The 23,862-nt window shown below is 36.2% G+C and overlaps 1 protein-coding gene across 2 annotated transcripts in view; it reads left to right on the forward strand.

The window, feature by feature from the left end:
* The first annotated feature begins 10 nt into the window (after positions 1-10).
* Positions 11-23,862, forward strand: part of LOC113494474 (probable Ras GTPase-activating protein) — a 69,084-nt gene continuing 45,232 nt past the window's right edge. Inside the window, exon 1 of one of the 2 annotated variants that reach the window (XM_026872837.1) lies at positions 11-3,255. In XM_026872837.1, the coding sequence (XP_026728638.1) occupies positions 3,081-3,255 (175 nt within the window). In that variant the 5' untranslated portion in view covers positions 11-3,080. Of the gene's footprint in view, positions 3,256-7,256; positions 13,373-23,862 lie in introns of those variants that run through there. The other variant, XM_026872835.1, reaches the window with a different exon arrangement.

A 23,862-nucleotide genomic window follows, 5' to 3' on the forward strand; every position in this document is an offset into this window, starting at 1 on the left:
ATCAGTAGTAAATGTTTGCGAAAGTTGAAAGTTTATAAATATGCATAAAGCTAGTAAAAACTTTATAGACTTGGTTTAATTGCAGTTAGAAATCATTGATACTTATAAAATCGTCAAAACCCATATTATTCACATTTATTTTATGTATAACAAGACCATTAAACATATGCCATTAAAAACCAATTAAAAATAAAACAAACGAATACATAAAATTTAAAAATAGAAGCCGTGAAAAGAAACGTCATTCGAGAGACGTATACGACCGCATTGGTTACTCATAGAATTAAAATCAATTGCTGATGCAAAGCCCTCACGGGCGGCGGCTTCAAGAGTGGATACTGTACAGTGCACAGATGACTCATCTTTAATGGCTATAGTTTGCGGTATTGTATGCAAACGGTCCCTCTGACGTCGCCAACGCTAGTTTCGGTGTCAGTACAATGGGATTGAGACAAAGAGTACACAATTAGTTATGGTATTGCACCGAGCTTCGTCATGCCTCACCAAGGAGGTTGGTACAAGCCACGCACCTAGTTTTTTCCAACTCATTTAAGTTAGTTTCCACTTAAATTCAATTTCTCAAGCTGAAATACTTACCCACTTATTTTTATGGAGAAACTGACTGCAACTATTTTTATAATTGTTTGGTGTTGATAAAGTGCACAATGAGCAAATATTTAAATAAAATCTAGATTGAATGTCACAGCTATTCAGCTATACTTTGGTCTCAGCATTGTTAATTTTAAAACAATAGTTTGTAAACATTCCCTGTATTGTGTGTCTAATCTTTAAGCATCTTAAATTAATTATATTTTCTGTTAACAATTTTCGCGAATTCAATTGTTGCTGTGAAATTTGAAACCAAAATCCTGTGAACGCATTGATGATGGTATCTTATCGGTTTAATTGAAGGTCTTTTCTTGGTAAGGAATCCAAGAACTTGCAGTAAACCTATTATACAAACAATTATTATTCTCTAATTGACAAAGCTCCTTTTGACGAAATTAACACACGTCCTTTACGTGTGTTAATTTTGTCAACAATTTCAATATTTCAAATACTTATATTTAAGTAGGTTTAGGTATCTACTAAACTATATTGTTACTAAAAAATCGACGTGACTTCAAAGTGTAATATAATTAATATAATTATATATATAAAATAATTATAAATATATAATTATATTACACACAAGCCGTTTCCCGCAGGCCTGCACGCTATCAATCGAAAATGATCCCGCGGCAACTTGAAATCAGGATAAAAACTATCTCATATCCTGGTTATAAACTGTCTATGTATCAACTTTCGTCTAAATCCAGCTCAGTGGTTTTTGCGTGAAAGGGGAACAAACATACTTGCATACAAACTTTCGCGTTTATAATATTAGTAGGATAGTAGGATAAGTCTTGGTTTGAATCGTATGACTCCGATCATAGTTCCGAGTAACACGTTGCCACAGTTTACGGTGCCTTTTAAAAACAAATGAACTTGATACGTGGCGCGTGCCATTTCTTCCAAACAGGACGCGGTTATTGTTAATTATAATTAATTGTAATTCTAGGCGTGCACCTGTGATTTTATTATTTAAAGTGTCACGGACAGTTATAAGATCCAGTTCAAGTGGAAATGTCGGACTCTCTTATTGGCTACTGTGAATTTCCATTATGGATATTGAGTTATGGCATATTCATTTCAGAGTTCATGCATTTTGCTTTAGTATTTCTTTGTCATTATATTCTTCTTACGTAGTCTAATGGGTATCCTTTTCGTGGACAAAGAAATTACCAAAATCTTTTCACGATTCTGACTGTGCTCTTGCTGTAAATGTTCAATTCAATAATTCACTTTCCCAATACGAAGTTACTGCACTTATTCTATGCGTTCTGCACTTAATTCTCAAGAACCATAAAGAACTTAAATCAGGACATTCTAAACGTCCGTTCCGTCCCGGAATGCTGGTAGTCCGTTATTCGTCCCGATAACATTGTCATAAATATTTTAAGCCACTTTAAGGGAATTTGGGTATGACGTCATTACACACAACACGTCATAATCAATTTGAAAACATTCTTAAGTTTCCTTCAGATGGGGCAAGAATATCGTATGAGTTGAAATACATTGCCGTTTATGACTGATAACTTTTGGTACAAGAGGTGCGCGACTCCGCAATGTATTACCACTTGCACGATATTGTGTCTAAGTGTCTATAAATATAGCTGATAATTCCAAGTTATTTGAAACATAGTAATACCAGTAAGTTAGTAATGTAAGTGTTGTGTATTTAATTAACAGAACGACAATAAATATGTGCTTACAGATTAATTGCTCGTCATCAAATAGACGTATCATTGTAATTAAATAACGACCAATTAAGTAAGTACGAACGACTTGCCTTATTAATTGTGAAATGATAAACTGTGGCTGCCAGTAATCATAATTTAATCGAAATATATTATGTATTCAGGTCTTGGGTATTTAGTGCTTGTTTCCATTTTTACGTAATTTTGTAGGATATGCAGTTGTGACGACTTAGTCTCTTGCATATTTAATTAGGGAAAAAATCTAAGTAAGCTTTTACTAAGTGAGCATTTAAGGAATGTTTAATCACTAGAAATGAGTAACGATTATCAAAAAATCTATTTATAAAAAAAGATGAAGACGTTTCGCAACTCTACGTGTACCTAAGACAGTCAAATAATGACATAAAATTTCGTATCGGCTAATTAAGGGCCATTAAAACGATTCCATACTTAATTTTTGCTCGTCAGTAGTGATGCAGACAAATTGCTTTTAAAGTTGGTTACATACCACAGCGTGAGGGACACTTGAGGGCAGCGCCCCTATCTCCATTCACAATCGTTATCTTGTTACGTAGTTGTCGTAATGCTAGTGATTTACACGCCAATTGTCGGCATCTACTCACTCGACCCTTGAACTCTTCACACATGCAATTTACAACAGAAACTTTGAGACTTCCGAACAATACCATCATATTTCTATCTACAGGAATGTTTCGTCAATCTTAAAGTACAAATTCAGTGAGTGGTGTTTGGTTTAAAAAGTGTATAAAAGATAATGTAATGAGTCTACAAAGGGAAAAACGTTCGAAGTTTAATATGTGGAAGGCGATAATACACAGAAAGAGAAAATACAGTGAAGTTATACCATGTGATCGCGAGTCGTACTCCGCTCTGGCGGCGATGCAGGGAGGTAGTTCTGCGACGCTGCCGCCATCTCTTGACGCGTTGCGAGCATGTAAGTATTGTTACTACTCGACGCTAGGTGGCAGCTCCATACCCTACAAGCGTTAAGCGTAATGTTGTAATTAAGTTTGTGCAGTTTGCTTTTCATTTCTGTAATTATATAATACCTCTTAAAGGTTTTTAGTATATAATACGTGTATACGTTCGAATTCTTCGTAAAAATATTTATTTACATCTAAATTGTTTTTTCATTACTGAAATTGTGCCATGTTTTTTTTTATAAATCTGATCTTCTGACTTGCACTTATTTCTTTCGCAGTCATATGAGAGAGATTAACTTACATTATACTTAATAAAGTAGTTGATCTATCTGCTTAACTATAGCCATCTATTCTTCCGATGGTCATAAATAATTAAGTATAATAATAATGACATGCACTAAACCTTGGACCGTAGTATATTTTTTATATAGACTCTGCTGCGGCACAGACCAATATAGATAGAACAATATTCGCACAATGCATAAAAACAGCGCAATGACAGTTTATGCTTTTTTATAATGACACGGCCAATGCCTTCTCTCGGACTTCAATTGTGGGAAAATATGATTCATGCCATTGTGTTTACTATACCGACCGCGTCAAACGCTGCCGCTCGACGCTCTCCGAATGAGGTCAATCTTTGTTACATTTCTGGCGACTCTACGCTCGTGACCCACGGTTTAACAAAACAGAGCCCTTCCGACAACACACACCGACACCTCGAGATAATGTACTTACTTGTAAATTTAAATGTAGAAAATAGGTTTTACTCGATTTCATAACTTTTTACCTTGTTACTGGCTGCAAACAGTCTCTATTACTTCAAAAAGGTTTTAATCAATTTCTAAAATTTAAGGTGCATTTTCTTTTTACTGGGCGTTGTCCTTAAAACCACATCCGTTAATAATACCCCTGAGCTTACTCGCCTCATTCCGACCTTATTCGGAAACAATTGTCATTGTTCCAAGTAAAAATCGTGAAAGGACATCAGTTGGCAGCGCGAAGAGGTAATCTTTAAGTACCTCGTAACAATGCGCTGACTATAAAGAAACTGACACTAAGCTAGCCACCGGTAGACAATATGGCTCCCACGACACAGTTTCCATGACTTTACGTAAATCCGCTAATTACTGCGCATTTAGACATAACAATGATATGTTCCCGCACTTTAATACACATAAATTGACTATAATGCAAAATATTATAATGTTCGGTAATATCTGTTTGAAAGGAACAGGTTTTGCAAGACTCGACATAATAGCAGGCATAAAATTATTTTTGTGTTTCTGGTAATATGAAATTCGGTTTACATTTGTAAATAGAATACATTCATCACTCTTGACATTGTTGTATTTATTTTTATTTGAAGGCCATGTTAAACGTCAGTTGTAACATTTTCGGCCAGTTATTAAATATGTGAGTACATATGTCGTGTGTGTTTTGTTTGCACATGTGTCGTTCACGCTGTTACAATGGCCGCTCACAGGTCTGACCCACATACGACGTCTCCGCTTGACTCCTTCGGGACCTAACTACACGTATTTATGCATATCAGATTCAACAATAACTGATGTCCTTTTACCGGCTTGCATATTAGGCCAACAGTTTCTAGGTGTATCCGGCCGTTTGAGACGGAACTGTAAATGAAAATTACATGTTAATGAAAGTAGCGTATTTTGCGTCTGTGAGTGTAAGCATTCGTCTCTCATTAGAGAGACGAATGCTTAATTTGCTATTTTGTTATAGCTGTCCCACTGGATGACTTTTGCTTTTTTTATTTTTGATTACTCATGTAGGTTATTCACGGTACAAATTCATATGAAGAGACCCAGATCTCTTTAAAGGCCCAACAGGCAGAACTTTGTTGAGAACTTTAATGTAATATGTGATGGAGCACCTACCGTCGTTCGTTCACACTCTCTCTATTGTAGAAAATATATATGAAGAAACCAAAATAGATGCAAAACTATTGCATACTACGAGCGAAAAGTGAAAAATATTTAGGCTTAATTCCTAAGATTTGTCGGAAAACTATGGCGCCTGCCTTCCTACACATAATATGTTACTATCATACATTTTTGAATAACTTTCAACATAATGATGGACAATTACAAGCTTACATTTTCACTACTACTTTACGTTTACTCATAGTGAGTCTTGGAGGTAATAGTCGTTTGTTTTGTCGTTAGAGTCAACCTTAGTTCACGCTCCAGCGCTTCTCAAGTTTCCATCTCGATGTAATGAGAGATTCGCAAAAATTGAATGACCATGTTCTCAACGTCACGGATAAAGCGTCTCCTGCCATTGTGTTCAAATTGTGTCAAATTAACACATCCGTTTTCTAAGAAGTGACGCATGACTAATAAACCGATTAGCCACGAATTCAATGTTTTGTGTCTGCGGTTAGCTTACAAGCTACTATGTACTTTCTTTGAATTTCACTGTCGTACTATTACGCGATAAGTTTTGTTTGAAATTCACTCTCATTTATTGACACTTAACTTCCTAAAACTTTTATTATAAAGATACAAACTTATGTTTGTGCATTAATATTACGCAAAGCGTTCATCGTGTTGACAAACAAAAACCTTTTCTAAGTTGCCCCTGTCCTTCCGATATCCACTCCACAAGTCGAAGTCCGCTCCATATAAGCGACCCTGTTAAGAAACCACCTCCTACTGCGGCACTGGAAGCGAGAGCTGCTTCCACATAAAAAAAACTAGTTACGCTCTGAAGGCCGTCATTACAAAATTCTCCATAGTTTTTATTCGACTAAGCTCTCAGAAGCAATTCCGCGCGTTCTTTCGTTGGACACGGAAAACCGATCTCTCTTGTCCCCTTGAAGTAAGAGTATGGATCGTTTCGTGACCATTCGTGCCCATGGTCCATATACCTCGCCGTAAATGGCGTTGTCCGACATTTAAAAGTTACATTATGTTAACACTACGTTTGATTTTATGTTTGCCGTTAAAGGAATGACGAAGTGATTTGTAATCAAATTGCTAGAGAAATGATGTTACCTTGATCTCAAAAACTTACATATTTACTGTTTAAATTTGAATATGTATGCTCTGGCTAATGAATATAACTTATTTATAATTATTTCTCACATATTAGGTGTATCATTGGTACTTTAAGTTTTTTTACTAATTTCTATCTTAGTGTTCTGTAATCAAAATGTAATTACAACATCAGATGGTAACAGTATGGTATTGGCGCGTAGATCGTGTTTTGTTATACACATTTGTGCACGATGGTGCCGCGACATATGGGAGGCGGCCACAGCTGGGGGTAACAGGACGCGACTTCGATTAGCGATCTTTTGCTCATGCATTTTAAACAACTCCAGTAATGAGATACTTTGGTTTCGGGGACGCAGCTTCCGCCTTCTTTAATTATGGATAAAAACCGAAAAAAATGTCTGCGGAAAAATCAAACCTTAGCATATTTTTCTACTTAAATATTCCATGTACTCTTTGCCAAATTTACAGAAACCCTAGGAGAAATCGTGTTAAAAACAGAACAGAAAAAAAAACATTTTGTTTTTAATTTGTGTCCTACATTAATTAGCTGCCTCTTCTCGTAGGTAGTACGTAGGCAGTATTCAATGTCTAGGATGGCTCGAAGCGAATTATATAACATTTCATTATTGCGATGAAAACAATGAATCAGCGGAGAGCTCGTTAGTGAGTCACCTCATCGCGGAGGCCGCTTGCATTTATCCTTACCTTTTATCCTAACGAAGATAATCTCGTATTCTGTCTTTGCTTTACTTGCATCTGTTAGTACTAACACGTCAACATCGTGATGCAGATGCTCAACTCAAGCTTAACACATTCGTCCTTAAGTATTTACGCTGCACATGCAAACTTTTAATTAGCACGTTTCGAAATTTTTGCTGGCATTATAGTATTTTAATAAGCCCGCAGTTTTATTTTAAGTTAATGAATAAATTAAGACTTTCTTTAAGTGTGTTTAAGCCTTCACTAATTATGTAATCGTTTTGTTACAGGTAAGTGTTGATTGTATTACGGATTTATTGTGGAAAATTATATGGTAAGTGGTTGAACACGTAGGTACTGACTGCTACCAATATATAGTAATGTGACGCTGTTGGAGGTGAGGAAGCGAGACAACGTTACGCCGTGGATGGCGCCATCTCGCTTCTACAGCTAAAGTGTTAGTTAATGATGTTGTGGTGGGTCCCATGCAGCTACCTTTTCCTTATCTTTTCACGCTCTCTAAACAAAGGTCTCAACGATCTCATCTCGCTCAGTTGCTGCGAATACAGTTTAAATTTTTAATTTGACCACTCGCTAATTAGACTTTCATCAGATCGCTTATCTTAATTCTACAGTTTTACGTTCTTTTACCCGATATGCGTTACAGATATTTAAATTCGTACAAAATATAACTTTTGCTAACTGCCGTCCACTCGTGACGATGATGTTAACGACTGTCAGCTGTTTTACGAGATCACTTTTCACACGTTTAAATGTCGCTTATCTAAATGACCTGTCCAATTGTAATGGAAATTATATTTTCTTCAACACCTCTTTATTTTGAAACAAATACACGTTACGGGAGTTTCTGTTATTATACCTACCTAATGAAGTAGCTGTGTCAATGACTACAAAACGCTAGAGCTAATAATATAATAGTAATACAATGCACATCGATGTAGATTTTAGTGACGTAATTAAAGCTTTTATATTCGTCCATGTTCATTAAGGAATATTCCAGTTCGCCCTTCACTACCACTTAATATAAGACTTGCATTTGTTGAAAAGAGACGCAGCTATATGCCTTATATAATGCCATCTTTCTTCCTCTACTATTTTTGTTATTATAAGAGGTGGTTGCAGCTTTAGTTTAGGGTTACGCGGTCAGTTTTCTTGGCCTTCAAGCTGACGCGAGTTTTAACCGCAAACAAGTACTTGGCTTTTCGGGCCTGAGAAAATATTAACTTGCACTTTTAAATCACTTCAATACACAAGTATACGGACCACTGAACCGCGGCGAATTGAGGGTTAATTACTTCAAGCTCTTAAGATTAACATGCGCATACACGTACAACGCCCAATGCTGCAATACGATTTAGAAATTGAATAGAACATCTGCAAAATACTTCTACAATACATTTTTATGGTCGTTAACTAGGTAAAGGATAAAAACTTTTATCACTATACCTTTTTTCTCGTAAACTTCTTAACCCTTTAACAGCTCAATCTTACACTACCGGATCCTAAGTTGTAAACAAAGTTATTTTTGATCGAGTGTTGATGTGTCGGGTGTGGGTTGTGTCAGTGTGACAAGCAACGTCACTGGCCGGCGACCGTTACCGACACCGGGGCTTAACATCGACTCTAGAAATAAGGTACCATTATATATACACAAATGCAAAAGTTTTTCTTGAAGAGGTTGATGGTATGCCTCCAGTTCATCAACAGCTTTGTTTCTATTGGCCTGTTTGTCTAGTGGTTAGTAGCCCCGACTGCTATACCAGAGGTCGTGAGTTCGATCCCCACCCAGAACAAATGTTTGTGTCATGTGCACGATTATTTTTTCAGTGTCTGTTATTTATCTATATTTTGTATGTATTTCGAAATATATAAGTATGTTTGTCAGTTGCCTAGTACTCATACTACAAGCGTTGCTTAGTTTGAAACTAGATGGCGCTGTGTGATAGTTGTAGAATATTATATTATATATTGACACGAGTATAATAAACCTGTTGTGATTATGTCATGATGTCAATTTGTTTGCACCGTTGTGTACGGTATTATGCGGGGTCGGGTCGACCCGTGATGTGACGCGGCCAGGTTACCGCATAACATACACATTTACAGGTTTACTGACCGGCTTTCTTTGAAGATGTCATTATAGAGCTTCTGTTGTGATTAAGCGTTAATTTTTTGTTTTTGAAATACGTTAATGTAAGTAATTGAAGTTAGGCCCATAGAGAAATTATATGGAGTAACAGATTATTATAATCCTTTTTTTTACTTGATTCTAATTTTAAATTTGTTGTACCTATCGGTCTAAATTAATTTTTCTTCTACTTTTCTGCTTTCTTTTTAGTTGCACATAAGCTAATAATAAACTGGCGCGAAATTCTTACATAAAAGCTACAAACTTTTACAAAGAAGGCGGTATATAAATTCGTTGCTTATCTGACTATCTGTATAAAACACTGGTTAAGCACTTAATGCTCTGCAGTTAACACTGCGGGTCAAGGGATTTTCAAATGAATTATGGATTAGTACTGCTTAGCAATTACATACATGAACTAAGTAGGTTAGTAAAAGAAAATGACCATAAAATATACATTTTGGCCACTATTGTATCATTGAACGAGAGCAAACGAAAAAAAAGAATACATTCATAATTATTACTTAATAAACAAGGCTCCATCCACGCGTAACTAATTAACATAAGGATCGTTTATGCAAGGCACGTCTTCTAATGGAAATCTTTTAAACAAGTCTTCGTACATTTTTACCGAGAATCGTTATACAGTCGATATTTAAAATTTTCTCTATAAAGCATAGTGCACGCATATTAACGATTCTGTACGCATAAGGAGTGTGGGAGTCTCGGAACAGTTTGTAGTAAAACACACATTTATATGGAGAATTTACAACAAATAGCATTTTCAAAGGACCGTTAAACTGTTCTTGGTAGGCCTATTACGGTGGCTCGTGATGTATGTGCTACGGAATAATATCGATTTTTTTATTATCAACTCTCGGAAATCTAACAACTCTTAAATTTATAATTAAATGATAAGCTCAAAAGGACATAGGTCAGTGCCAGAAGCTACAACCAATTTTACTTAAAAAAAGCATTCCATTTTCGAATCACACTGACCAGTGAGAATATATAATTCTGACGTTTGACAGTTCGCCATATTTCAATTCGATCACAAAGCAATAGCGTAGTGTTGTGCCGTTTTGACCTGATATAAAAAGTGGTGTGCCAAAAAATTATAGTCATATTCAACGGCAATGCAGATGTGCCATTTCACGCATACAAAATGGGGCACAACCGTACCGAGCTTCACAACGTCGGCATTTCGGAACTTTCACGTTCAACACTCGCTTTTGTACGTCATGTAGCACTTATGTTAATTCTTTTTCAACGTAACGTTGCAATCATGAGCGTTAATCATGCATGCGAGATGAACACTATTTAGTAAAAATGCATTTTGCCATCGAAGTGGCGTGCAAACATTACCAATACGTTAATACCGTTTAAAACTATGTGGTGCTTTTTTTAAATGTAAGAACATAAATTGGAGAATGCGTTTCTCTATTGTTTTGTCAAACAGCACCCACGATGATTTAGGAGAAAATTTATAATATTAGAGGTTAAGATAAAAGAGTTTTAAGTTGTTCCAAATAGCTAGCTCCTCTACACCGCCACAAAAGTTGTTGACACGCTCAAAGTTCCTTAAAAGCTTAGCTATTTCTTATCAACCAGATACAATCTTTAGGTACCCACATAAGGAGGTACGTTATATCGCGTTCATTTCTTATCTGAAGACGTGCTTATCCATAGTATCCACGTGCGTGTTAACTCGCCAGATCCTCTTTTAAAACGTGACTCAGTTGTATCCCCATTCATACAATAATTCTCCTTTTTCATACTAAATTGACGTCACAAAAGACAAGTTTCAACAGGCCTACCACCACGTCTTAGTGTCATATTACTGCGGAAGCGAGATAGCGCTCTACAAAATTTAGAGCAACGTCTCTTTCCCACAACTGACATACCATTACTTAAGGATGTGATGGTAGGCCCCTGTCCAACACAGCTTAGCCGTTAATTTTAGCTCCACAGATTTGTTTACTTACATCTTCCGGCGATAACTGTAAATATTCGTTTGTATAAATACGCTCGATCATTTGAAAACAGAACATAATTCTTTGGCTAATTAAGATAGCAATCTAATATAAACATAGGAAAATATGACTGTTTTAACGATTTTGAAATGCCACTCGAATATTATCTCGGATATATTGCTCAATTATTATTGCATGCAGATAAGCTACTGTTTTTATCGATACTATGTTCTATCGATTAAACGTATCGATTTTAATTCGAGTGCTCGAGTAAAAACAGCTGTCAAATTATCGTTACTTGTTCGAATGACCTAGTTCCATTTGTATCGGTGTCAATTTGTTTAAGTGAAGTCTTAATGATGGCGGATCCGGCACGTCCAGAGAATATGCGTGTATGCTTGCATGTTAACCTCCCTTTGGAGTTCAAACACGAGTGTTTGTAGGTTGGTACAACGTTATACCATTATATTCGGAATGTTAACTACGTTTCCAGTGAAATGTTTTTAATTTTGCTTAAGTGTTTTATGTATGCGAATTATTATTTGATGGCCTGTAAGCTTTACTTTATTTAACTGTTTTTGTACCAAACGCTTGATTTGTAATTTACAAATAAAAGTTTGATTTTCAATTATCGGAAACAAACGCGAAGGTCTGTATGTATGGATGCTTGTTCATCTGTCATACAAAAACCACTGAACGGATTTTCATGAAACTTGGTACACATAATAATATAGTTTATAGCCAGAATTAAGTTTAGTTTTTATCCCGATTTTATGTTTCCGTATGATCTTATCCAATTTTTAGCGGGTGGGGCCGCGGGAATCGGCTAGTATAGCAATATACAAGCTGTTTACAAATGTTCTTCTCATGTTAGTCCAGTTACTACACGGCTATACGTCAATCTTCATTTAAAAAACAAAAACAAACCAAGCGTGACTAGTGAAGTGAAGTAATTAAACTGATCTCATACAATTCGTTACAAATCGAGTGTAGTTTGTAAAGTAACAGTTATCTTTGTACCATGGCATAATGGAACTGTTATAAAGAGTCGTTGTAAGCCGACACTAGCTTTATTAGCGTGTGCGCATGACCTTACAACGACTTAATGTGTATCTTCTGCTAACCGCGTTGCATAAACATAATGCTATGTAATGCTGGGATCACACTGGCTCAAAAGTAAACTTTTGTACGTGTGTGACAGCGGAATATTCGCACCAAAATAGTACCCATGACTAAATTTATTCGCAATGTTTTGTTTAAACCTCTTTAGAGATATGCCATTGATAGTTTACAGAAACGTTGCATATTCAATAGGTATTCGTAATCATCAGCCTAGTCATTTTCTAACTATGGGGTCTGCTACCGGATGACCGCTTAATACCAGTATTATACACGGAGCGACTTCCTAACTGGCCTCAACAACCCAGTTTCTGAGTAATACGATACCCCCACACTAAGACTGGCTGTCTTTCCGACTTAACGACTGTCAAAGATCAACGAATGACACTTATTTGACAGGCATTTGTTTTTAATACTCTGCTTTTTGAAATAGTTGTGTTCCGTACTTCTGTGATACGTGAACATGTGTTCGCGTGTGAATAGTTCTCGCTACGAGCCACTAGGAGCGATGATAATCACCTACTTGCAAGTTCCGACGCGATACCATATCTAAGCGCTTATCGTGTATGGCCAAGTTTTTGGAAGTAAGCTTTATGATTTCTAGGGTTGCGTAAATGAAATAAATTACGAGATACAATTTAACGTGATGTCATTTGCTAGAAAATCTAGAAATATAGTTTAACGCGACTTATAAGGTGTCATTTTGCTTGATTCATACGAACGCTAGTAGTTAAATTAATTGTGGGTGGTGATTGTTTCCGCTGTCATAGCCACTGTCAGTTATGAATGCCTAAATGCGTCCATAAAGTAATGTTTCGAGGTAAACAATGGAACATCCTCATTTGAGTCATCACGTGGTGGCAGCCCTGCTAGTGGTGGGTGCACACCGGGCGATGCGGCGCGTTGGTAAACAGTTGGCATCGGTCCGTGTCGAGCGCACGTCGCGCCTCGCTTCCCCGGCCGCGTACTGTCGAGGTGCGTCCCACACTAGTGTACCACTAGCTGAGTGGCCAGCACTCGCCACGCGCCACCACAATGCGCAGGAACTCTGCGGTTTGCTCCCAATGAGCCGCCGTGTCATTGTGCTTGTTTTGTGCAATCATTACGTGCTTTTGTCAAGTGTTACACGTCGTGGTTTTGTTCAGTGACTATTTTCCAACAGTTTGTATGTAGTTTATGCTGCTACACCTACACAATAATGATATACTCACGATTGCCTACTTGCAACGTTCAAGATTATATCGTATTAACAAGTTTAATTATACAACTTACATAACTGCGATAAAATATTCAATACCATTTCTGAACTTTACGCAGCTTACGTTTTCGAAAGTATCAGACGAGTCGTCTTCCGAATAAGTCTTCAACTTAAATGTCAGCTTTCATAAATTATAAGGTCAGCCGATATGTTGACAGTGGCCCTGCGGAGCAGTGTTCTGTAATAAATCAATTAATCACTCAATATATTGATTGGCTCCAGTGGCCCAGGCAACGTATCACACGTCGGTGGCTTGCTACCGTGTAAGAGGAGCCTAAATATAGCTGCCCCAGTGTGTGGCGGTCACGACACTCACCCTTTGCGGTGACTACCACATACATATAAGCTACACATGTTTAATTAGCGTGTCACATTTTAAAATTCACGGTACAATGGTTGCTGTGGAACAGCTGCTTCTGTCATATGTTTTGCATAGATACAAGTTAAAACAAAACAATTGGCAAGGACGGTCGCGTTCACTGTATGTCGTTACCTGCGTCGATGTCTCCTGCCAGGTATCCTTGCGACGTAAAGACAGTTTTATCAGATACTAGCTGTTGCCCGCGACTTCGTCCACGTGGTTAGAATTTTCCCCATTTTCCATTGTATCTTCGCTCCTATTAGTCGCAGCGTGATGTTATATAGCCTATAGCCTTCCTCGATAAATGGTCTATTCAACACAAAAAGAATTTTTCAAATCGGACCAGTGGTTCCCGAGATTAGCGCGTTCAAACAAACAAACAAACAAACAAACAAACTCTTCAGCTTTATATATTAGTATAGATTTTACTTTAACTTTCATGTTTACCTTTAAGGGTGTTCCCCGGCCATTTATCATGATTTCACTTGAAGTTGCTTTTACCTTTTTCACTGACCGTTACATTTATTATTCCCTGATTGCCGGCTACGATCGTAAAAATTTTACATCTACGTTTTCGTTTACAAATGAATTAGTTCTAGTCTCTGGGATCGGTAAGACTAATCGCGTTTCCAATATTAAAACATTTCGATAAATTCTAAAGTAGCGTGACTGGACGGCTGACTGCGGTTTTGTATACAATGTATCTAACTATACTGTTTTTGGTTTTTATAAATCACGTAATTGCTACTGACACTCGATTAAAAAAGCGTCGGCTTTTTCTGTTTTTTCGATGAAATTGTAGTCGAATCTTTGCGAATATTTAGATAGTCATAAAAAATCTCGTAGCATCTGTCACGCCGGGTGTTTTGAAAATCTCGCTTGCACATGTCATGTCTTGTGCGCAACGTCTTGGGCCCGTATCCCGCTACCTGCCCCACAACGCATTGTTCTTCACCCCACTCTTGATAATAATGGACCTGCTTACCCTGTTTTGTTCTTAAAACAACAATACTAGCTGTTTTGTTCTCGAGTACTCCGTTGCTGCACTTGATTAGTAGAATGTTAAGTTCAACTTCCATAGCTCGCTATTTTTAGATTTATTACTGTTCGCTTGCTTAATAAAGCGCAGCTCCTTATGTGTAATCAACGCAATTACATGCTGCAAATCAAATGCGCTGTGTTGTCATGCGGTTGCAGGAGGCTCGCAAACATTGACGGAATATAAAATAATGTGCCTTCGCGATACAGGTAAACGATTCATAATAGGCCAATGGGCTCTGGCATTTGTCAATCGCACCACGTCTTTTACCCACACCGTGCATCCACGTTGAATGCAAAGAGAATCCGATTCGGGCTTGTCTACATGCTATGGAATTTTAATCGTTATTTTCATAATAGAAATTTGTTTGGGGACGGCTTTTGCAAAAAATACAACGGCTTACAAATAACAGTCGGTGACCTCGGTATTTCGTTCTCGGATTCCTCGTTTGTTTTGAAACATAATATTTTAAAGCTTCGTGAAATACTACTGGAAATGCTACTGGTTTGTTTAACTGAACCGTGAACGTTGTAGCCCGTACAATATGTTGTTATTTTTTTTTCTTTTTTAAAAACTTGATAGTGATGGCAACGTGTAATATTGAACACAGTGAGTCCCCTCACTAACGACATGAGCTTATAAATCGCGGTCGTGGTCTGCGTCGACAGATAAGTGCGTGCTTATCGTCACTGAACCGAATTCCCCAAGAAGCCGATAACATGCCGTGAGAACATGCATTCAGGGGATAATCCCGGATTTTAGGGAACATTCGAGCTCAATAAACATAACTCAAGTCGATTACGATAGACTCGAAATAAACTTTCATTAGATTTAAGAGCGCCAGTTACAGTATCATAGAATATGGAAGAAAGATTTTTTATAGCCATATTAACGTTTTATCGTCATTTTGTTGCCTTATCATTTTTCTATTTAAATAGACTGATAACAAAATAAGTGTAGGGTTGCTTATACGAGGGACTTATGATCGAATTATTTGAATATTCCTATTTAGAATTTTGGTCTGTTAAAGCATTCGTTTTAACATTTTTTTATCGAGGCTTAAATAGGATTGCTTAGATTATTGTAATACTTATTCCGTGATGAAAATATGGTTAGGAAGCTTATACTTTATGATCCATAAAACTCCTGGGAGATATTTTAAATGTGATCTAATCGGATGCTACTTATGTTTTGATGGTTTTTCTCCACAAACCGCATATATTTTATATACTAAATATTATGAAACGAACGTAAAATTTTAATGCCAACAGATGGTCGGAGATAACTTAATCTTGATGTTGGAAGTACTGCAGACTGCCTCCTGTAATTATACTACTTTTTGCAGTTATTTTTGTAGTTAGTGGTCAGTTAACAGATACGGTCGCGGTCATTAGCCCAAAGTTCCGGCACCTGCGGTGTTCGCCGGATATCGATGCACATACACGGTGACACTAATAACACTACTTATGAATAACACTACTTATGAATAACAATATATTCAAATATTGCAAATCATTGTAAATATTTTAGACCCTGGATAAATGAATTATTGTATTTTTCACCGTCAGATATTATGAAGTCTCAACATTTCGTCTCGTTTTTAAAAACCCATCCAGTTCGCGTTGGTGTCTGAGATTTAACAACTAGAAAGTAGTATTTTTATTTCCGTAAAAACTTGATTTATGAGCAATAAAACGGTGAATTGAGAATACATTGAAAACATTGAAGTCCGTTGATAAATATTGATAGTACCCTTAACGGTAATGTCTATTGACATCAGCTCTTGGCCAAGGGAAAGCGTCACTACTTTATATTCGCTTTCCAAAGTGATTTGCTACTCAACTGCAACCGTGTAAATAGCTAGTATTAAGTTTTCTATACTCTGCAACTTAACAATATGTAATTATTCTTTATTGCCAATTCACTGCAGCCCATTCATGGGTTATACACGTTCAACCTTTAACGATTCGATATTTGGTAGTTTACTACATAGGCTGCATTTTACAACGATTGTGCAATCAGGAAACAGCACAAACGTGCAACGTCTTATAGATATTTCGTTTACGTTCAGTGATAGTCACGAATTCAATCTCGTTTAGGAACGCTGTAATGAGAGTAATTCTTATAATTACGTGGCAAACGTGGAAATAATTTACATAAAATTATTTTGTTTTAGTATTTCAGTGTTTTTATTGTACTTTGTTCTTCTTATACAAGAACTTTCACTTTTTTATGGAAATTTTGAATGCATCGGGCCTATTACGTGTTATAATCCCAGTTTACATGCGTCGGTCTTATTAAGCTAGTGAATTGTGAATGTGGAGAAATCTTACATTATTTCGCACGTGTGTTCTTGTGCGCACTATGGTCTGTCAATTACGGGACTCGGGCGGCACTTTATGGCCGCATGTGGAACTTGTCGGACTACTCAGCCGTGTGCCACTTTAAGTGAAACTCTTTGACTTACCGAAATCTGTGAAAACTGCCGCCTTGCAACATTGCGTGAACACCGTGAAATTCTCTTAAAATGCTTTGAAACAATGCTGAGGGTTTTGTATGGACACACTTACATTTTACGCGAAACAAATGCTTTTAAAGTTTGCAATACATACTGCTTATGAGATTACGACAATATTTAAAAAAGTATTTAATTATTGTGTTAATTTGAGGTTCTTAGAACAATACCTTAGTACGATGCAAGAACAATAATTTGATAGTTAAAATAATACAATAATAAAACAATAATTAAAATAATGAACTGCTGACAAATACGTTAAATAAATGAAGATTACTCCTATTCATCTTCTCACCGCTTATAATCTTGTAAAGCTCTACTTTTAATATGTGTTTAGTCACTTAAAGACATGTTAAAAATAAGTGCTGGTAATAACACAGTTCACACTGTATCCTGGGGCTGGTAATGTAATATTTCGTGTTACAAGCCGTAATCATCACTCAGTACGGCAAAATTTCTCACCCGAGCTATGTTTCGAACATAAATACGAATAAGCTGCGCGGGCGCAATCTCGCATCAAGAGTTACATTTGATAATCGCTGTAACATATTTTAGATGCGTCTCATGGTCGGGCATTAAATCTCTTGAGTGAATTCATGCTAGTTCTCTTTGACCTATTCTCGTAGTTTAAGTTAACTCAAATATGTTTTTAAATGTTTGTTTGTCTCTATTTTACACCTTGGAATGAAAAAGACAGCATGAAAGTTAAAAGTGACTTCTTTGATCGACGTTTCAGTTTTAGTTTTACCAAGTTAAAGCACAAATCCTTTTCTATAGCTAAAATCTTATTGAAAGTATATGGTATGATGTATCCTGAAAAAATAATTATCCAATCAGTAGAGATAAATTTTCTAGATAGTATGACAGAATGATATCTAGGTATACAACCTCAAGTAAAAGTTCGACTTGTTTGTGAGTTCGTGTAGTAATGTTACGCATATTTTTCCCACGTGTAAATACAATAAACTTACATTCTATATAATTACGAAAAAACTAAGTGAGAGTAATGAGAAAATTAAGTATTTTCGTAGTATTTAGACAAAGAGGTTTTATTACTCGTGAGTTCGCCTCGGCTGCTATAAAATTATTTTACAAATTTCAGTTCACTCAAAATTAGTTCTTAATTGCTCATTGAAAGTTTACATAACTGTTTTAGCTTTTAAAACGGAGTTGCCAGCAAGGAGGATGTAAGTACGAGTACCTTCAACTCCAAATTTAAAGTGATTCTGTTGTTTATTCGAATGCTTTAATGAGCCAAGAATAATAACCAAGTTTGTCTTGTCAGAGGAAATCTTGATTCATTTATACTTTACGTTTTGAACATAATTGCTTGTTTATATTATAATTCCTGACGCGTATCCTCGATCATTAGTACATTGCTTTGCAAGCAGCTAAGTTTCCTCGAAGCGAGACTGATAGAACATTGTACGTGTAGATAGTAATGTCGGTTTATAATGAGATTAGAAATGAACTGGAAATGTTTTATGGATGTGACTTTTTTGCTTAATTACTTCGAGATTTTTCTAAATGTGTTCAATTGTATTAATCAATTATATCTAAACTTTGGCGCTTTTTATTGCACACATTGAAGTCCATTTTGCTCATGATTTACCTGTAAACACCTTTTCGAGATACTGAAAGGTGAAAAAGCGAGCAAATAATGTACTAAAATCTAGAAATATACTCAGATCCTAAGATTGAGTCTATGAAATGAAATGAAATGAAATTATTTATTCTGCAAATAGGATATTTTTTATCACTTTTACATGTCTTTTTTGAGAACGATGGAGCCGACATTTCCTAGCTGACTACCCTAAGAAGAAATGTCGAAACAAACTCAGGGGTCGCAGTCTCTTTTAAAGTCCAGACAATTTTCAAATTCGAGTGTATAAACTAATGCAGAGTATTTCAATAAATTGATAATATACCTGCATAAGGTTTATACTTACAAAAAAAAATGTATAAAAAAGATTTAAAAAATAATAACGCAAATGAGTTGCATGTTATTAAATCAAATAATAATTAATATTAACAAAAATAAATTCATGCAAAAGCACAAAAAATGTCACATATGTATAAGATTATATGCAAAAGCACAAAACATGTCAATATTTATGTACATAAATAATGATAGCTGTATAAGCGAGCAGTTCAATCCCAAGCATTTTTATCATTTAAATAATCTGATATTTTGTAATATCCTTTTCTGGATAGTTTTAATTTAATAAAAGTTTTAAATTTCTTAGTCGGTAGCTTACGAACATGAATGGGAAGCTTGTTGTAGAAACGTATACATTGACCCATGAACGAGTTGCTTACTCTATGGAGACGAGTAGCATGTACGGCTAAATTATGTTTGTTCCTTGTATTCATTGAGTGGACATCGGACAATTTTACAAAGTTTGATTCGTTTTTATGAACAAACATTAAATTCTCAAATATGTACTGTGAAGTTACAGTGAGAATGTTTATCTCTTTGAATTTCTCTCGGAGAGAAACTCTTGGGCCCAAATTATAAATAGCGCGGACGGCCCTTTTCTGAAGCACAAAGATGGAATGAATATCTGCACAGCCTCCCCAGAGGAGGATCCCGTACGACATAAGGCTATGAAAATAACTGAAATAAACTATTCTGGCTGTATCCACATCAGTTATCAGTCTAATTTTTTTTACAGCATAGGCGGCTGAACTGAGCCTGCCGGATAACTTGTTTATGTGAGGGCCCCACTGTAGTTTGGCATCAACAGTTATGCCAAGAAAGACAGTGGACTCAACAGGGTCCAACTCTATCCCATTCAGTTGTACGTTGGTTCTTAATTGCCTTACATTTGGCATTGAAAATTTTATTAATTTAGTTTTACTGGGATTTAAAAGAAGATTATTTATATTGAACCAATGGACAACCTTTGCAAGGGCAACATTAATTTCCTGAAAGTTTTGAAGCTGACGCTTAATTTTGAAAACAAGAGATGTGTCGTCAGCAAATAATAAAATCTTGTGATTATCCCTTACATGAAAGGGTAAATCGTTAATATAGATTAGAAAAAGAAAAGGGCCTAGTATTGAACCCTGCGGAACGCCCATAGTTACAAGAGCTCCTTCAGATTTTTTGCCATTTACATCTACTCTTTGAACTCGATTTTCTAAATAAGAGCTTAGTAGGCTAAGAGACTTATTTCTAATGCCATAGTGATGCAGTTTTCTGATTAATGTATCGTGACAAACACAATCAAAGGCTTTGGACAAGTCACAGAATATACCTAACGCATCCTGTGAATTCTCCCAAGCCTCATACACACTTTTGAGTAACTCCACACCCGCATCAGTAGTAGACCGACCCTTGGTAAATCCAAATTGTTTGGAATGAAAAAGATTGTGTCTATTGAAATGTCTTAACATTTGGTTCAAAATTAGTTTCTCAAAAATTTTGCTCATAGTGGGCAAAATTGAGATTGGTCTAAAATTAGTTGGATCGGTGGTACTTCCTGATTTGAATAATGGAATCACTTTACTTAACTTCATTAGATCTGGAAACACACCGGAGGCGACACAAGAATTGAACACTATTGCTAGGAATGGGGCAATCGATTTAATTATTGAGGATATAATATATACAGAGAGTCCCCACAGGTCAGCAGTTTTCTTAACTTCAATATCCTTGAATGATTCTAATATTTCTTTGGCGCTAACAAACGTGAATTCAAAATCTATGCCGCACTCCTGTACACAGTCTTGGAGTATCGAGTATGCGGAGCTGGAAGACGACAACAGAGTTCTGGTTGTTAAGATCGGGATATTTGTGAAAAACTTTTCAAACTCCGTTGCTACCTCCATATCCGCTCTTACATCTACATCATTAATTTTTAAGTGGAAATCTGTATTCTTAACTGTACTTTTTCCTATTTCCGCATTAATTATATTCCACGTAGTTTTAATTTTGTTTCCAGATGTTTTTATCTTATTTCTAATGTGTATTGATTTTGCTGAGGCACAGACTCTCTTGAACAGCTTTGAGTAACGCTTTACATATTCTTTAAAATAATCGCTGTGATTAATTTTCTTTTCATTATATAGTTCAAACAATTTTAGTCTACTCTTGAAAATACCCGGTGTTGCCCAATCACTAAACACTAAACGATCACTTACAGAAGCTGATTTAGAAGTAAAAACCTTCTTAAACTCTGAGTTAATAAGATTAAATAATAAAGTGTAAGCTTGATCTGGGTCACTGTGATAGGACAAACCAGATAATTTTTGATCTAAGTTATTATTAAAAACTTCTAAACGATATTTATTAACAGGAACAAAATTTACAGTTTTCCTTTGACTTTTAACACTCTCTTTAGGCAAAGTGACTAGCTGGTCACAGTGATCAGAGTCTAGTACATTAATAACTGAATAAGAAAACGGCTTAATGTTAGTAAAAATATTATCTATACAAGTGGCACTAGTGGCAGTTATTCGAGTTGGCTCAAGAAATGTGTTGTACAAATTATATGACTTAAATAATGTTATGAATCTATTTACAACATGAGCCTTTTCTAATAAGTTTATATTAAAGTCTCCACAGACAGCAATCGTCTTGTTAGTATTAGAAATTTTAAATAATACATCTTCCAGTATTTTCTCAAATATATCATATGATGCACATGGGGGCCTGTACACGCTCAATACAACAAACCGCTCAAGCTCAATACATGCTATCTCAGCAACTCGCTCAACAGACAGACTCACAATATCACTGCGTTCTTTAAATTTAAGATTGTTCCGAGCAATAATTAATGAGCCACCATGTATCAAATTATTTCTGCTGAACGAGCTGGCCACTTGATGGTTATTAAAGCTGAACATGAACTGATAGTCTCTTAACCAATGCTCTGTGATACATATAATATCAACATTGGATGTTGATATTATATGTATAATATCAATATTTCACATTGGACTAGATTTCCAGCACTAAGGCCGTCTAAATTAAGAGGTTAGAGCTTCACAGATGTTCCAATATCACTGTTGCTGCAGATACAGTTACATCGATTCTCAGAGTACACGATCGGATCGGCGCTGGCGCTCGTCCAAACAAAACTTTATAGCGCACACTGTTTACGGATCCGTCCTAAATATGTTCCCCGCTTTACAAACTTTTATCTGAACCAAAGCGTGTTGTTCGAGCCCCGGATGCGGAAATGTTAACTGCAATCAGCGTAGAAATGGTCCGCGATAAATTTCTAATCGGAATTGTGTGTCATCGCTGATTTTTGTTTATTTGTTCATTGTAAATATTATGTTACGTTGCCTTTATGTTTGGACGTGGTTTGTTTGGTAGCGTCGCCATTCATTGGGTATGTGCACGTAGTAGCATTGTTAATACAGCGTGAGATGCGGTTTTGAGAGTTTATTGCATTCAGCGCAACTAGAATTATATTAACGTTTCAAAAGAGCCTGAAAAGGGCAATAATAATAACTTTTTGATTGTGACGAAAAAATTATTCACCATTTTCCATAGTTATTAAAGAAAACTACATAATTAGGGAAAAAGAGAAACAGTCACACTTTGTAAAGAAAGCACAACCCATAACAAAACTTGTAACAACATAATCATAGTACAAACACACGAAAATGACTTCCATAACTGTTCTTTTTTATCGCTACGTAAATGGCAAAACTCGGCTACACCAATTTTACAGCATTTGTAAAGGCCAGTTCTTTAACTTACTAAAATAGCATCGTTCCGGCATCAAAGGTTCTAATGTTTACGTTGAGTCCCCGGCAATAAGGATGATCTCATTATTATATGTATGTCAGTAAACATAGGTATACTGTAGGTGGGTATGCAATGCAACGGTAATGCGTCGACGTTCGGCGTGCGTGCTTAATCTTTTCCATTGAGCATTTGTAAGGCGGCAACATTCTTTTTACCCCACTACCCTGGTTGACTCCTCTACCGTATTATTCATGAACAATAGAACATCGGTGTGTCTTCCTTTCTGATGATAATTCATTGTTACGTGTTATTTTCATAATATTGTATTAACATATCAGGTTTTCTAGTTTGGTTCTAAATTAGGTTGAATTGGTTTGAATATTTTTCAATACTTTCGTTCGTTAATTTCTTTTGTTGGTCTTTTTCGATTATATCAGCTGCGTTTCCCTTCGTTCGCAGTTTTGTATATTGATCTAACGTTTTATTTACACGATTATTCTGTATTTGTGTCTGGATCGAATCAGTTTCACTTGCGTTTGCTGAAGTATTTACGCATGCAGTTATTCACTACATTTGCACGGCCTGCGTCGGCTGCACGCACACAAGCTCTCATTCTATTGGCACACTTCTCTCCAACGAAAGTTTGTTATTTATTCCAGTTTTTGCGCTTTCCTTGCCACTGACCACATCATTGATCCAATGTTCTTAAACAGTTTGATTTTATAATTGATTCGATGCCACGCGCCATTAATTTGGTCCGTGTAGCCACTTATCAAAG

The sequence above is a fragment of the Trichoplusia ni genome, chromosome 5 (assembly GCF_003590095.1).
Source record: "Trichoplusia ni isolate ovarian cell line Hi5 chromosome 5, tn1, whole genome shotgun sequence".
Lineage (NCBI taxonomy): Eukaryota > Metazoa > Arthropoda > Insecta > Lepidoptera > Noctuidae > Trichoplusia > Trichoplusia ni.